Here is a 17,376-nt window from a genome sequence, read left to right as displayed (position 1 = left end):
GGGCAGAATCTCATTCTGGTGGGCTGCAGCTTCCCAGTGGATCCGAGTGACTTGAGAAACACTGTTCTGTACGTACATTAACAGGAGTTTGCAGTGCTTCATTTCGTTCTACCAACAGCATTGACGCTAACAAGAACCCAAGTAGGAAACCCTCATAACATAAAGAGACAGGGGTTAGGGAAGTGCTTTAGGCACGCAGGGAGCTAAGCAATCAGTTATTACTGAATTTCTAACCGTAGGCAACACAACCATACCCTCTACCTTATAGTTCCTGAGATTACTGAGATTCATCAACAGAAGCTGTGGTCCCCACTGGATAATTCCCGAGTTCCTTGAAATGAGTCTAATACCCAATGAGGTTACTTGTGCTGCTGCAGAAAGATATTTCTGGCCTTTTACATGTCAGAAAAGAAACTGGATGTGACAGATTTGGAGCTGCCCTGTGATAATTTAGGAATATGGTCTGTTGGCCTGATTATTTGGTTGAATGTCTGGGTTTAACTCATCAGGGGTTAGCTTGCAACTGCACTCTTAAATTATCAGGGCAGGGCTGAGCTGGGCTGGGCTGGGCTGGGCTGGGCTGAGCTGTACTTGCTACGCTGGGATGCCCCACTTCCATTGTGGTTGCACAGCCAGTGAGCACAGGGAATTGGAAGGGGCGTGAGATTTAATTTTGAACCACAGCATCTCTGCATGGGCAGTCCTAGCATCCTACTCATCCCTAGGAGAGACATAGGATTCCAAAGATTCACTGGGGATCAGAGATGGGACCTGTAACTGTTTGATAAAACGATTGGATAGATCATTGTTAGGGAACATTAACTGGGATGTGTTCGTGTTTATCTATGCCATTTCCATGTATTTGTGGAACTTTCTATGAAAGTGAAGGCTAACCCTAAAAAATACATTTTGGAAGAAAATGGGTTTGTGAATACCACAGTCATTTTCAGCAGTTTTTATCAAACACTGGGCATTCAGAACTGGCATGTTGCCTCACCCCTTGGGCAAGTTCCTTTTCCATGAAAGGGAACCTAATGGGGTGAACCCAAGGTTAATTTACAAAAGCACAGTGTCTTCTCTGAACATGAAACTGTTGGATTCCAAAATTTGGATATAAGAAAAAGAAAACTGCTAGGTTTAAACAAAAGTCTGGCAGAGACTGGGAAAAAACCTCCATCTAGAGTCCAGACAAGGATTCATTGATGTCACGGGTTTGGAATGTCCTGCCCAACCCAGAGAAACCATGCCCTGATCTCATCAAACCTGTGCAGAAGACCTATAGTACCTTATCTCTCCCTTTGCTTCCCTGGATCCTTGCATTCTGTAAATCCGAATTCCCCCAAGATAAGATGGGTTTTCCCCTATGATGTAAGTGCTAAGACCCAAAAGTTTGTAATTTAGGATTTCCCCTTTACCTCATCCCTGTAAAGTCCCTAATTGTAATAGTTCTGTCCCCTGATGAATATGCAAGCCCCCTGTTGAATATGTAGACCCTAAGCCCTTTAAATATGAACTTTTAAGTCCAATAAAGCATTCCAGTTTCTGCCCCCATAACTGGGATCGTGATAGCTTTATTGACCTCCACATGAAACCAATGGGAAACTGTGCAGAGGTGATGTTATTCCATAGTTTACAGTGGAGACATGTTGGGTGGAGAACTGGAAATATTACCTGGCAGCTGGCCCACTCCAGGGTGCTGGACCCAGCCTTATCTGTGGTGAGCTTCCAACTGAGGCCAAGCTGGTCAAGTGAATTTCTTTTCAATTGTGAAAGAAGAGCGCCAGCAGTTATTTGCCAGGTGCTCAAGAAATATTTTAGTTGGGTAAAGAGCATATATAGAAGGACACAAAAAAGGTCTCTAAGAAACCATTCCTCAATTTCGAAGAAGAGGTTTTTTGTGTGTGTGTCTGTACATGTTGGGTGAGTGAAGTACAAAAAACAGAAAGTTGAAAATCCTAAGAAAATTACCCAAATCAGGTTTCTCTCACTCTCTCCTGAGTGAGAGGACAAGTAAGTAGTTTACTATAGCTTTATGGGTTCTTGATTGTGGAGTTCCAAAACACAGCCTACAGGCCTGAGCCATATTCTAGATTAATTCCTAATTCAGTCATCAGAGCTAGGGAAGCACTATGTTCATTTACTGCTTATTCCAGGGGTTTTGGCACGTAAAGTTCTCCTTCACTGTTGCTGGAAAGGTTAATATATTACATCTCCCTACCAGTGAATTCCTAATGCACTCATCTTTACTCCGGTGAACATCTTTTATATTTTATGGATTTCACTCAACAGGAAAACCAACCATATATTAAGATATCCATTTGTCAAAAGAAGCCAGACTAGTAAAAACTGTATATTTTGGTAGAGATCCTCCCAGTGACTGCTTTATGTTGCTGGTAGTAGAGTCTGGCCAAAAAGCTGCTACATCTACCTCTTGGATGACTGTAGTGGCAAAATCATTTTTTAATGATACACATGGAGTGCTCAATCTCCTCGCCACTTCCTTCACTGTTGCCACATAAAGTTAAACTGAGCTGTCCAGATCAAACTGCAAAGCCCCATGGCTTTATTTTGGTCTAAAAAAAACTTTGGAAAGAGACTATTTAGCATCACATTGCTGTTCTAGGAGGAGGAAACATGCATGTTGGTGCTTAGGGGTAATTCGGGAAGGGTTGCATTCTGTAGGGGCTGAATGACTGACTGCTACAAAATCTAGAAATACAGGGAAGACACAAATTGAACCAGGGACAAAAGTAAGAAATCAGACCTAGGAGGTAAATTCTAAGTGCAAGGAGCTCCTATTACGAGCTCTCCATTGAGAAGTTCTGCTGTGAAGTCGGCAGCCATTTCTTTCTGCAGCTGAAGTTTCTGAACTATAAATTTTGTGGAGTATGTTGCAGGAATTTAGATTACAAATGGCAAAGATCTAGACTGCAGTCACAAAGTCTGTATCTAAACAGAAGGCAAAATCTTCTGGAATTTGCTTTAATTGGGATGTCCAGAAGAAGCAGAGGGTGTACTAAAACTCATAAATTGTAAACAGAAATTGTTATTTGTGAGTGGCATAGGAAGCTTTGAAGTTCTTCTGTGAGTGTGGAAGAGGGAAGCAACCTCAGCTTCTGGATGTTCCCTGAATCTAGCCACCTTGATTTCCATGCTTTCTAAGCTGACTATCAGCTTGTCACCATCCTCATTCTTTATTCATTGGTTTGACTCATCCCAGTGAAACACTGGAGAACCCAACAAGTCATCTTTGTCAGAAACTAAACAAAACCATCAGCTGTTTCCAGACTATAGAGAGTACAGCACATACTGACCCATGACAGGTTTGTCTACATAACCTTTTCACGAGCAGCCCCAAGTCAGCTCTGCCCAGAGTCCCTGATGGCCAGACGGGGTGTAGCTGTGGCCTAAAAGCTGTGTACCCACGTGAGTGCAGCGTGGTGAAGGGTGCAGCTTCTTTCAGTGTCATCTAAACAATGCCGTTACATTTAAAAGGTTTTTCCCTCACTCCCTTGTCTTCATGTACTGAACAGCTGGTTATCTCAGGGTGGTTATTTCTGTTCCTCCATACCCTTTTTGCTCCTGTCCTGAGTACTCCTAATATATGCCACCACTAACAGGAAAGCTCAACATTCAAATTAAAATTCAAATTATGCAAGTTCAAACATTTATTTTAAATCAGATGCTGTTCAGATATTATGCAACTACAGATTTTACAGCGCAGTTTGAGTGAGCTTTGCAAACATCCCAAGCAAACAAACTTTTCAGGAAACGTAATCCTATTATTTTATTAATCTTTAGGATACTGGCTCACCGGGATCATCATTTGCAACAGAGCATCTGCTTGGTTCCTTCTCAGGTGATCTTTGTATTGCTATTTTCCTGTGTTGACACCTATTGGAGAAACGGTTTATACTAGTTTTAGAAACCATCTCATTTGATGATCTTATGACTTGCTATTATCCCTCACAAATGTGTTACGTACTGTATTTCCACAGTTTCCATCTATTAAAACTAATCAAACATGCTTCAGTTACTGCCTGTTTCCCCACATACCCTTTCTAATGGTGTTTTTGATACTTTTTTGCCTTAGAGAACCTGTAGCATCCTTCTTAGCTTTAATTCTGGAATATTTGCATGTTCTCAGCATGTTAGCTCCTGTCACAAGGAATTGTTAGTACATGATCATAAGGTGTTGGATATCCCAACCAGTGTGTGTGGGATCAGAGAAGAGAGGACAACAGGGTGCTATCCTATCACTTGGTAAATCTTAGCAAAGGGAGAGAGGCAGCTGGGCTGAGAGGAAGAAGGTGTGCTTCAGGAGACTCTTTCTGGTGGTGTTTTTTCCCTACATGTAGGTAGATCAAGGGTTGAGAATGCATGGCATGTCTCCTCCATTGATATTCTTAAGCAGGGAATGACATTTATCTCTTTGCAATTCCTCATTGTAAAGCTAAATCTGCTCCCCCACCCTAAAACAACCTGTAGTATTGTTCTCCTGTTATCATGATAAATTATGGATGTGAGACATGCTGAATCATGACAATGCTCCTTGTGCTGAAGAAATTCCTCTTTTGTCATGTACGGCTTTTTTATAGTCCTATTTATTGTGGGACCTATGTTAGAGTCTTGATGGGATTGCAAGGAAGCAGGAAGTGCACTAGCTGCTCTGGGATTTTAAGCACAGATATCTGGAATATTCTGAGGAGTTTGTATCAGTTTATGATTGACCAGCAACCAATGTGTAAGCAGTGCTTTGTGTCTGCATGCATACTTCATAAATCACAGAATCGGTTTGGGTTGGAAGGGACGTTAAAGATTATCTGCTTCCACCCAGCTCTGCCATGAGCAGGGACACCTTCCAATAAACCAGGTTGCTCAAAGCCCCATCGAACCTGGCTTTGAACACTTCCAGGGATGGGGCATCCACAACTTCGCTGGGCAGCCTGTTCCAGTGCTTCACCAGCACAATACTTAAGGTCTTTGATTCAATAAAATGTTGTGTCCAAACCAGAATTGTACTTTTCCATTGTACCTTCTTAATTGTACCGATCACCAATTAGCTTCAGTCAGGTAACGTGGCTGCATGGGGTGGTATAGCTGTGATCCCCCAAACTGAACACAGGCCAAAACTTATAGACAGCCATTCACACAGAACAGGGAGAAGGGTGACCTCTTTTAACACCCTGCCCAGGGGATAAATGCCTATCACAGAATGTGTGAGGCTGGAAGGGACCACAGTGGGTCATCTGGTCCAACCTCCCAGCTCAAGCACGGTCATCCCACAGCACATGGCACAGGATTGCATCGAAACGGTTCTTGAGTCTCTCCAGCGAGTGAGACTCCACAACCTCTCTGGGCAACCTGTTCCAGTGCGCGGTCACCCGGACAGTGAAGTTCTTCCTCACATTCAGAGCCAGGCTGCCCACCCAGCCAAGAGAGAGCGCGGCCATTGGGCTCCAGCGGGTGGGTGGGAAGCCCTTTCGGCGATGTGTGCGGGCCGGGGGGTCACAGCCCCCGGGAGCGGCGAGCGAATGCCCCGTGGGAGCGGGGTGCGGGCGGGGCCGGCGGGACGGGGCTTCCGCCGGCGGCCGGGCCGGTTCCCGGGGGCGGGCGGGGAAGCGCTCGCCCCACGTGAGGCGGCGGGGGGGCGTGATCCCGAAAGGGGCGGGGTGGGGCGGGCGTGGCTACGGGCCCGTGCCCGTGGGCGGGCCGTGCCGCGGGGCGTGTCGCAGGGCGCCGTTGGCGGCGGGGCAGCCGCTGCCGGGGCGGGCACACAAACACCGCGCGGGGCGGGGGCCGGGCAGGCGGCGGCGGCAGCGGCGCGGGCGGGAAGCGGCGGGGGCAGCGGGGCCGCCCCGCCTCCCTTCGGAGCTCCTGCGGCGGCCGGCGCAGGACAATGGAAGAGGCGGCAGTGGCAGCGGCGGCGGCGGCGGCGGGGGGCCCCTGCCCGGCGGATCGACCGGGGGCAGCGGTGGCGCTGAGCGGGGAGAACGAGGCCGAGAGCCGGCAGGGCCCGGCGGAGCGCGGCGGGGACGCGGCCCCGCTCAACCTGTTGGACACTTGCGGCGTGTGCGGGCAGCCCATCCAGAGCCGGCGGCCCAAGCTGCTGCCCTGCCTGCACTCGGTGTGCCAGCGCTGCCTGCCGAAGCCCGAGCGGTACCTTATGCTGCCCCCCGTCCTGGCGCCCGCGGCCGCCGCCGCCCCCAAGGAGCCGTTGCCGGCGGTGCCCCCTTCCTCACCCGTCCCTCCTCCGGCCTCCCCCCTGCACTGCACGCCCGGTAAGTGCCCCTTCTGCCGCCCGCCCCTTCCCCCGCCTGCCGCCCCCTCCACCCCGCCCCACGGAGGCCTGTATGTCGCGATAAGAGCGGGGGGACAGGTAGCTGTCGCGACTGGGTGCGATGGGTGGGGTGCAGGTGCCCGGCCGCCGGACTGCCGGGGCACGGAGCTGTCGGGACGAGCTGTGCGCGCTGCTCGCCAGCGCCAGGGCTGGCGGCGGCGTTGTGCTCTGGTTTGGTTTGTTTTAATCGTTATTTTTAAATTTCCCACCTCGGAGGGAAGGCAGCACTCTTGTACTTTCCCAGGACCTCTCTGTGCGGATGGAGAGGAGCGGTGAGAGCCGCCCCCCCGTTCCCCCCGCCGGGCCGGGGGTGCGGGGCCGGGGTCGGGCAGCCCCTCTCCGGGGAGCCGGGGGGCTCTGGCCCCTTGCTGGCGGAAAACCTGGAAACGGGCTGATAGCAAGGCAGAAAAACGTAGCGAGAAAACAGACTTTATTTGAGTGGTGCTTGCAGTGTGCAGCGCGGCCGGACGGGAGTCCTGCAGGTGTCATCCGCTCAGCCGGGAGCGACCCTGCGCCTGGGCGGGGACCGGGGCGGACAAGCGATAATAACGCTTGTGCGCGTGATCGGCAGCCCGGATGGGTCTGCTGGTGCATTAATGTACAGCTTAGTTGTTAATTGTCGCGCCGAAGGGAGAATGCTGCGAGGAAGTTTTGGTAAGCTCGTGTACGGACACAGGAGCCTGTGTCAATGTGTTTGAAAAGTACATCTTGCTGTAGAAGATCTGCAATAAACTCCTCCAGTCTGAAAGTACTTTCCTAATGTTTTTCTTTTTTTTTTTCCTAGTCCTCTTAGGTGTAGTGGATCACTTAGTTTTGTTAGAGGCATCTAACAAAATCGTCATCTTAGAAAAAGGTGCAAACAAGCATCCTTTCCTGGAAACAGGTTACGATCTTGTTATGATCAGATTAGTGAGATATGCCTGTGCCCGAATTACAGTGCGAAGGAGACCATATGCCCAAGTCAATAATACAGCTTTTATTTAACAGTAGATATGAGGTAGAGAGATAGAAAGAAATGGGAAAGACAGTGTGGGGAGAGAGAAAGGTCAAGCAGAACATAGTCACCTGTGGATCCAGCAGCATGCCGTTGGTCCTTCTTCACCCTGGGCTTCTTGGTGGTGGGGGTCCTGGAGTTGTTCTTCTGGGGGTACCACTTTTATACAGTCCAGGTTCCAGGTATCCACGAGGTGGTCACAGATGCTGTTCCCATAATTTGGGGTGGGAGTGTATAAGCAGTTGCTTCCTTTCCTGCAGTTCCCCACAGTGGGAATTTTTGTCCAGATATGTTAACCAGGATGTGCTAACCAGATCTCTCCTCAGCTAGGCTTGGAATAAGTGCCTTCCTGTCATAATTTCTCCCTTCTGTGCTTATCTCAAATTCCTGCAGTAGTCTTCCTGGCAAGTTCCTTCTGTGGCCTTGACAGTATTTGAGACAGACAACTGTACTTTTTTAAGTCCTTACAGATCTTGGAGAAACTTGAATAGAAAAGAGGAAGTGTGATGAAATTGGGCTGCTCTGTAGGTATTAGTGCAGGTTGTGCTTATTGGAATGTGTAGTGGGGGCTCAAGTGAAAAGTAGCAGCTGCAACTGACCATTTTTAAGTCCTTTAAGTGCATTTAGGAAAACTTCACCATCCTGCCAGCAGTTCTGACCAAAAGATTACAGCTTGAATATGCAAAGTGTTTGCAACAGTTCATAAAGGAACGCTTTCTTGAGAGAAGGGACTATTTGGGACAATTGGAGAGCCTTGTTTCAGAATATTTGAGAAACTCCTGAGTATGTTATTAACAGGATATGCTGAGCCTCTTCATCTGTGTGGATGTCTGTGGTAGTATATCCATTTAGTCTTTCAGTTTAGCATGTAGTGTATGTAATAGTCAGACTGCCTAGTCAGAATTTACAGGATAGAAAAATCTGGGAGACCTAAAGTCCCTATACTTCAGCTTGCTTGATCGAGGGGATGTTATTGCTCATAAGCCTATGAGCAGAACTCTGAAATTCTGCATGCAGGAACAGACAAAGTACAAGCTTTGGTGTATAATGAGGTATTTCAAGACAAGATACTTGGAAATAGAAAAGAGGGCAGAGATACAGCAAGCCCAGAGGTTGCAGCATAGTTCGAGAGACAATATCATCATCATCTGAGTTTTGAGGTCATGAGCAGCATAATCCCATTCTCAGATGTTCTGTTTAAATATAGCAGAAATTGCAGTCTGTAATTGAGTGAGAAATAAGATACATCATAAAAATTAAAAGATTAGTGCTGTTCAAACATTTTGAGAGAACAAATGATAGATGAAGTAATGAATCATAGAAACAGGAAACCTGTAGCTCTGTGTCCCTCCTTTTGATTGTGAGTTGGTTCTGTGTGAAAGAATTTTACAGTACATACTCCTCCTCATTCTACTCATTTGCAGACATACTATATTTTTGGTGACAATTATTTTTGTCCTCTTGACTTTTCTCCCAACCTACTTTCATGCTTCCACACTACCATTCATTGTCCAGTAGGAAGAAGAAACTTGTATAGATCTCACACTCTCCTTGAGGCATTCTACACGTCTTTTTTTGTCATAAGTTTGGCCCAGCTAAAATGACAGGGGCTATATATTAGCTAATTATGGCCAAACTTGATGATGTGCATTTTCTGCTTTTTCTTTTCCGACTAGGACAAAAAAGCTGTGAACCTGAAGTTAGGATTGGGAGAAAAAACCCCATCAGTGTCTAAAACTGATTATATTGAGGAAATTTGTTATGGTTTGGAAATTCTCAGAAGAAGAAGGAAGGACAAAACTGTCACCTCTTCTGCTAATATGTTGTGCAAAATGCTTATGAGAAATGACATGAAGAAATAAACTGAAGAGTATAAGCTTAGAAAGTTGGATAATAAATGCCTCTCATGATGTAAATTATGAAATTACTGTGACTAAACTGAAGAAATAAACAGCAAGGAAGCTGTTTGTGCTGGAAGGAATGTCCTAAGTAAGGAACACAATAGAATTGCAAACTATGAAAAGCTCCTGAAAGATAAGCAGACTGCTTATGCTCATCTGCTGAGCACTAAGATGTTGCACAAAAAGAAGCCTGAAGAAAGAGGTAGAATGGAGTTTGTGTTGAACAAAGGTGAGGATGTGATTTGGAAAGAGCTTCACCGAACCAGCCTTGAGATGAAGTGTTGTACCAACATCCAAATCAGTGGAGGAACAGATAGCTAAAGAGGTACAGAGTCTCAAGTAAAATCTGGAGATGCTTTTTGTCTTCAGCAAACTGTTTCAAACCAGAAAGAGTCCTTCACTTTACTAGGATAAAGTGTACCTTCAACTTCTAAGATACAGACAAGTTTACTTGGGAGAATGTTGACTCTCCTTCTATAAAGCTGTGGGGAAAAAAAAATCAAACTTGAGGATCTAGAATGAATTAAAGATTATCTAGAGTTGCTCACTTGAATACAAGATTCAATATGCACAACAGCAGTGGCAAGACATGCAAAAGAGTTTAATGTGATGGATGTTAATCCTGCAGAGGTAGGGCCAGTTGGCATGGGTATGCTCTATACTGCCACATGAATTTTCTATAGGAAAGAAGACCTGGAGTTTCAGATTTCTATACTGTCCCTGAAGTTTAAGATGTTGCAAAATCATCTGTGTGTCAGACACCAGTGGTCTTAGCACTGGAGAACTCACTGCTTGGTTTCTGAATGTCCAGTGACAGCTTATTTGATGCAGGTGACATTTTTGTTGTTGCATTGCTCAAAAATGTGTTGCCTGACACACAGCATTATGAACTGCAGGGAGTGCTGCGAGAGTGGGTCTGTAAATGTGACACTCACTTTTGAGCAAGTGTCTACAGACACCACTACTGAATATCTTGGCTAACTTCATGTGAGTTTTCCTTTTGTTTCTCAAATGGACATTCTTTACTGTTTGATGGTGTGACTTGTAACTGGTGCATACAAAAAGGTTGTTATTAGAAATCTATTTGCCCAAAGTTTGTGCTGGGCAGTGCTTCAATGACTAGTTGAATAGTAGCCTGTACTTAAAGGACAGTGTTTGTAATGTGGAGAACCTCATAGTACTCTTCTGGAATTTTTAAATGTGAAATAGGTACATGAAAACTGTGAAGTTATATAGATTGAAATACTATTCCTTTTCAAAACTATTTAAGTTGTGAGTATCTTTGTTTTTTCTTAATCATCAATCTGTACACAAAATAGATTGAAAAATGGTGTGAAAGAAACTTTCTGAATGGAAATGCATAGCAAAGTTTTATGCAGGTATCATGATGAAATCTTACTAGTGTCAATGCCAAAACTAGTAGAGGGAAACTATTTTTTCTGATAATTTATCTGTAGACAAACCTGCTAGCAAACAAATCTGTACGAAGTTGTTAGAAGCCTATAATGTTTGGACAATTCCAGGATATAAATTCTTCTGGAATGTCCACAGTAACAACACAAATATGTTTGATACTTGCTGTTAATTAAGGAATAAATACTTCAGAGTTACTTAACAAGGATTTCAGGGATGTTCATATTTCAGGTTAATAATGCCCAGAAATGTTTGTTTAGCAATACAGTTTCAGGTTCTCTAAGGCATGGAATGAAGACCTCACCCTTGATATCCCTCATGTTTGTGGCTGGCATCTGTTCTTTTATGTCCCATAGCCAGTCCTTATACAGATAGCTTTAAATTCTTTCAGATTCTCATCTGATCTGGATATCTGGACTTTCCAATGTCATCACTTAATTTGACCTTGAAAATACAGTTTTTGACATCAACTTTAATTTTGTTATTTGTCTGTATGTTCTTTCCCTCTTTTAGTTTGATAATGATTAGGATCCTTCTGGGTTATTTGGAAGATATAATAGCTTAATTTGAAGTTTCTTATGGTGAAGTTCAATTTTTCTTCCATGTCTTTGTAATCTAAGAAGACTTAAGATTCTTTTTTAAAATCTCCCTCATACACATGATTATTTCCATTTCATCATTCATATTGCCACTTGCTTGAAGTGAGTTCTCTCCACCTTCACCATTACAAAGAGTCCATGTTTTAATTGTGTGGCTAACACTCACACTTTCACAAACATGATTGCATCCATGTATCCTTTCACAAGTCTTATTTCTACTGTGGTGCATCAATAACTGAATTGTTTAACCTCCAACTTATGGAGATTTGGGAGTGCTAATATTTAGAATTAACGTATATTATTGGCATATGTATAGGAAAGACATGTCTAGTTTTCATACTGGTTTTGGTTTGTGCTTATTTTGAATTCAAAACTCACGGAACCCCAGAGATTGAATATTGTGAGAAGCATTTAGGATTGTTACAGGTGAAATATAGTATTATTGTTTTGATAGCCTGAAATGGACAAACCACTTGGTTAAAAAGTCATGAAACTAGTAAAAGCTTAAAATATTAATCAATAAACTATCTAGAGAAGGTCCTTATTTTTCTAATCAGAATACCCTTCTTTTAGAAGAAGGCATGCTTTCAATGTATATATGATGGAATATGATACTTATTGTACAAGTATAATTTCGAGTAGGGATATATTTGCCAAAAATTACTGCATTCTTTTCTACCAGGAATTCCCCAGAAATCTGGAGACATACCTATGCAGCCTTTATTAAGGTGGACAACCACATGGTGTGGAAAGAAGCTTTAATCATGCTTGCTCCAATGTATGATTAATATAAGTATGTAATAGATGTTTATTATCTTATGTATGTATGCAGAATAGTATTTCTAGAGTAGGTTGGATGCATTTACGTACTTGCTTTCTTTCACCCATAGAAACTGGGAGATTGAAAGGCTGAAGCCATCAGGAGCATCAGATGAATGTTAAAACAACTGCAGTGATGTAGCCCAGCTCATTCCAATTGGAAGCCTTACTGAATTTAAGCTGTAGAAGTTATCAAAATAGCTGTATTGGTGTGTGAAACTTTTTTCCAAACCAAGATTTATATCCTCAGAGGCCAGCCTAGCTCTGTTTCAATAACAATTCAGCTTATAATGTCTCTGGTAAGTGATTAGTATTTTTAACAGTGGAAAGCAATCTTAGATCATAAGGTGAAGATCATAAGGAAAGAAAATATATACTAATGTATTAAAAATTTTCAAATATGTGTCTAGGTGAAAGTACATTTTGTTTTTTTAATGCTTATAATAGAGATATCTCTCAAGAAAATAGCTTGTTGAAAGAGCAAAGGAAAATAGCTGTGCATATGTTGATGAAGAGGCAAGTGGAGGGGCGAGTGTGCTCTTTGTGGGCTAGCTCATTCCTAGGAGAAATGTCCTGAAGAGCTAGTAGGTTATGCAGCAGGCTTTTAGCTTGGCCTGCTAACTTCCATGAGTACTACGAAGTGACCATGTTCTCTCAACTTTACCCAGTCAGTTAAATTTTAGAAAATTTGTTGAAAACTCTTGATTCTGAATATAGAAACTGGCCTTTTGTACAGGAAAAGCTTTATGCCAGTGTTGTCTGTGTTTGTTAAGATGCTCTAGGAGGAATTTCCATATTATTAGTGGAATTTCCCAGTAGTGGTAAACTTGTGAAGCTGATATTTTGCCGGTTATATCTAATCTAAAAACAAAACAGGGGAAAACCAAAAATAACATAAAGTGAATTTTAAATGTGACTGTATTTCAGGATGAATGACTTTATGAAAAATCCGTTATTTCTGAAATTGGAAATTTTGACTTCTAAAAGATTTTTGCAATAGAATTAAATAATAGAGTAGTGTGGTGGTGGTTTGACTTTAGATGGATGCTAGATGCTCACCAAAGTTGCTCTATCACTTCCCTCTGCAACTGCATAAGGGAGAGAAATTAAAACAAAAGGCTCATGGGTCAAGATAAGGTCAGGAAGAGATCACTCAGCAATTACCATCAGGGGCAAAACAGACTCAACTTGAGGCAATTAACTGAACTTATGACCAATCATATTCCAGTAGGATAATGAGAAGTAAAAGCAAACCTTATAAAAAACTTCCCCCTCCCCCCCATTCCTAGGCTTAACTTTATGCCCAATTCTCTACCTCCTGCCCCGTGGTGCCACACGAGGAGGGGAATGGGGGTTGTAGATAGTTCATCACATGATGTTTTTGCTGCTACTTCCTCCTCAGGGGAAGGAAGCACTGCTTCCTCTGCTCTGGTGTGGGGTCCCTCCCATGGGAGACAGTCCTCCACGAACTTCTCCAACGTGAGTCCTTCACATGGGCTACAGTTCTTCACAAACTGCTCCAGCGTGAGTCCCTTCCATGGGGTGCATTCCTTCAGGAATAGACTGCTTCAACATGGGTCCTCCATTGGGGTCACAAGTACTGCCAGTAGACCTGCTCCAGCATGGACTCCTCTCTCCACAGACCCGCAGGTCCTGCCAGGAGCCTGCTCGAGGGCATGGGTTTCCCACAGGGTCACAACCTCCTTTGGGCATCCAAAGCAGAGCCATCCATGGGCTGCAGATGGATATTTGTTCCATGTGGACCTTCATAATATGGCAGTCAGGCAGGGATCTTCAGGTGAATATGGCCCTGAAGTGTGCATTGTGGACCTGTGCAGGTGATCTGGCTGAACCGTGAATGGTGTCAAAATCTGCTGTCAGACCTGTTACTTCTTACTTAACTTTTATGTGCTGTAACAGTTTAGTAATGCATTATTTTTTCTTTGGCTAAATTAAAGGCCACAGAAAAATTGTTTCCATAGAAAAATTCCAGTGATGCTTTTAAAACTTACCTCAACAATTAGGTAGCTACGTAGTTGCATACTGTTTAAACTATGTACTCACAACTCAAATGTGCTTTGAAGATGTCAGTGTTACAGTTGGGATGACTAAATTATTTCCTTTTTTACCTACTGGCCAGAGAGTATGTATAAAAACATAAATGTTTACCATCAAAGAAAGCATGAAACAGTTGTGTGAAGTAACTAACAAAATGACATTATTTTTAACAAGAAACAGTCTTGTAAAGTCAGCTATGAAACCAAAGGTTGAGCAAAAGAATGTTCCTAATTACTTGATACCGTCTCTCCAGTGCTTCAAGTAAATGCTTATTTGAAGCTTTTATGTGGGAGGAAACTGTGTATTACCTTGCATACATTACAAACTTATGATTGAGACTGATGTTAAACAAGCTTTCTAGTTATTTTTGAAGTTTATCAGTGGGCTATGGGGAAAAGGATGACGGTAAGCAAAGCTCAGCTCTTTGAACTGCACTCATGGGTTTTGAGGGCCCTTGTTTGTAATGTGGATTTGGGTCATGGAGACATCCTCATTTCAAAAAAGAAATCTGCAGCTCTGATGCTAAACTGTCTGTAATTGGGAGTATATGGACAGGAGAGCTGAGCCATTTGCTTTCTGACTGTAGAAAGATTTCTGCTTCTGATTAATAACTAAGTTGCCACAGGCAACTTTTTATTAAAGTGGAGAGTTCCCCTTTCAACCGCAGTCCCTCAAGTGAATATAGTGCAATTTGAATAAAACAAGACCGTAGCACAAATACCCTTTGAACTAAAATGATTGCCTAATTTGAAAAGTAAGTGTGTAATTTTCCCGGTGAGCTGACACATCTGTCAGTACTGTAAATTGCAAAAAAGAAACAGGACTATTTTTACCTAAATGTTGACTTGGAAAATCCCCATGTATTTTCTGGGATGTCTACTTGAGCTCAGAAAGCATTTAATGAAATTTACTTAATCTGCTTCATTCATTTCTAGGCATCTGCTATAGAGTTTGAGCATGGTTAAGGATGTGTGGAGCTGAAGTTTGTTGAACTAATGCTATAATCCAGCATACCCTAAGTTCATACTGCGCTTAGGTGGCTGCTGCTGAACCTGCTGTCAGGGTACTTGTAACACTGATGCTCTTAGGGGAGGGATGCTGGCAGCTGCACAGGGAATGAGTAGGTGGGAAGAAAGAGATGAAGAGCTGCGCTACTCTGCTGGGGCTGGAGAAGATGATGAAATGGCTGGAGATGGAGAAGAAGACCTTAAAATTAGAAGGTTCTAATTTTAAATGCAAGTTACACTGCCTTGATAAAACAGCCCAGCACCAACAGGTCTGTTACTAGAAATAAGCAGTATGCAAAATTGTCCTGAACAGCAAAAGTGTGAATTGAAACATACATATATATATTTTATTTTTTTTTCCAACATGAACTGTGCTTTAAAATGAGTAAACTACTTGCAAAATAATGTAGGAGTGCAAATTACTTGCCCTCGTAATCAGTTGGTAGTAGGTTTGAATAATTTTTGCCTTTTGAAAAACAACTGTGACTTGTAAGTATTGTTTCAACAATTTTCAAGTAAAAGTTGAAATTCATAGCATTGCCCAGCCCCAAAGTGCTAAATTAGGATAGCAGTCAATTGGGAACTGAGATAAATTTAGCAGACAAGTTTGGCTGAATGAATGTAGAGCTATATAATGATAGGTAGTGTATGATAGCAGGACTTCAGTAATGGCTAAATATCTGGGCACTTTAAAACACTGGGGGTAGTATACTTCTGGATTAGATTTATCTCTTTTAAGTGTTTACAGATTCCTACCTATTCTTGCTTAAGCAGTTGGTTTTCTTCACTCAGTAATTCTGTTCCTTATTTGCTTTTGTCTTGTTTGGGGGCCTTTCATCACACATTAGCAGCTATTGTTCTCAGTTGTTTTAGCCTATGACTGTTTGTCCAGTTTACCAACTACAGACTACTTGGCCTTCAATAGTTCAGTTTTCTCTTCCCGTTTCCAGTAGTGAGAGAGAACCATGAGGGTCTAACACACTGGCTAGCATATCTTGGAAACCCCTGAATTTAGAGTACTTAGATTGTTGAGTTTAATCAATGGTTAAAGGAACTTGATCTCCTTTGAGAAGTTCTAAACTTTTCCTCAGTCCCTTCTCTATGCAAAAAGCTTAAATGTGGTTTCAGAGTTCATGTGTTAAATACCGCCCGAGTAACTATTATTTCAGACACACAATTCTTTCCTGGGATGAACATAGGTGTTGTTTGCCTCCAATAGTCATATCTGAATGCGAGTCCAGAGATGCTAGCATCTCTTTCTTCAAATACTGCACTTCAAGTTTGTTAAACAGAATGTTTATTTTCTACTTCATGACAAAGGCAGAGTCCAATGTTGTGAAAGAGTGTTCAGAAGTTTATGTGATAGAACATATGGGAGGGCCTGTGGTCTTCCCACATCTAGCAGTGAAGTTTAAAAAAAAAAAAAACACAAACAAAAAACCAACCAACCAAAAACAAATAAAAAAACCCATCAAAACCCCCGTAAATTTTATTTTACATTTGTCTTGACTCTCATCTGTATCATAAGATTGACTTGCAAGTATTGCTCTTATCACTCAATAAATAAGTATTTGTTGTATAGACCGTTGGCAGTGGGCCCATCAGTAAATTGTATGCACCTTGATGGATTGGGTAGGTTCACTTGCAGGTTGGGAGACAGTCCTCTGTTGCCTTTTTCTTTTTAGAAATGGCCTTATAACTGGAACAGATACAAGTCAGAAGCAAAGCCATGGTTTATGGTAGCTCGTGAGTCTTCTAGGTTATTGTCACAGCCATTCAAACTCAACAGAGGCAAAGATCTCTTCTCAAAATAATGATTCTAGAAGCTGTTTTGGCAAAAGGAAGATGACTTTATACATGGGTGTCCCAAACGGATTCAACCTATAGTCCTCTTTCCTTCATTCCACCCTTTGTGCAAGAGCTGAATGTAGTTTGGATTCTTTAAGAATCTAAATGCTAATCTTGCATCCTTTAAAAGTCCATTTAACAACAGTGTTATTGTATTGTGTTCCAATCTGATTGTATTTATTGTGTGGGGGTTTTTTTCTTTTTCCCTGTTCCCAGTTCCATTGAGATGAGATCAGATTTAATGTGGTTTATTTGGCTGCCTTTTGACTGATTTAAAATTTTGAGAATATAGTGTAGGTGCTGTGAGCTGCAGGATGTCTGATTTCAAACTTTTGCAAGAATAGCTGTTGTTCTGCCTGAAAGTTTTAGTTCGTTGGTTTTGCTTTTTTATTTGTCA

At 42.7% G+C, this 17,376-nt stretch overlaps 1 protein-coding gene and 1 long non-coding RNA gene across 3 annotated transcripts in view; both read left to right on the top strand.

Annotated features, from left to right (window-relative positions):
- LOC113966170 overlaps positions 1 to 4,813 on the top strand; it is a 35,712-nt gene extending 30,899 nt beyond the window's left edge. For both annotated transcript variants that reach the window (XR_003533728.1, XR_003533727.1), the window contains one exon: positions 3,802 to 4,813. This is a non-coding gene — a long non-coding RNA (uncharacterized LOC113966170). The remainder of the gene's footprint in view (positions 1 to 3,801) is intronic.
- Positions 4,814 to 5,881: 1,068 nt separating this feature from the next.
- TRIM24 (tripartite motif containing 24) overlaps positions 5,882 to 17,376 on the top strand; it is a 59,597-nt gene continuing 48,102 nt past the window's right edge. Inside the window, exon 1 of the mRNA XM_027680511.1 lies at positions 5,882 to 6,281. Within this exon, the coding sequence (XP_027536312.1) occupies positions 5,900 to 6,281 (382 nt within the window). The 5' untranslated portion in view covers positions 5,882 to 5,899. The remainder of the gene's footprint in view (positions 6,282 to 17,376) is intronic.

Source organism: Neopelma chrysocephalum, unplaced genomic scaffold, assembly GCF_003984885.1.
Source record: "Neopelma chrysocephalum unplaced genomic scaffold, ASM398488v2 Primary Assembly neopelma1_59, whole genome shotgun sequence".
NCBI lineage: Eukaryota > Metazoa > Chordata > Aves > Passeriformes > Pipridae > Neopelma > Neopelma chrysocephalum.
The sequence above is the reverse complement of the archived record's forward strand: the minus strand, read 5'-3'. Positions and strand labels throughout refer to the sequence as shown.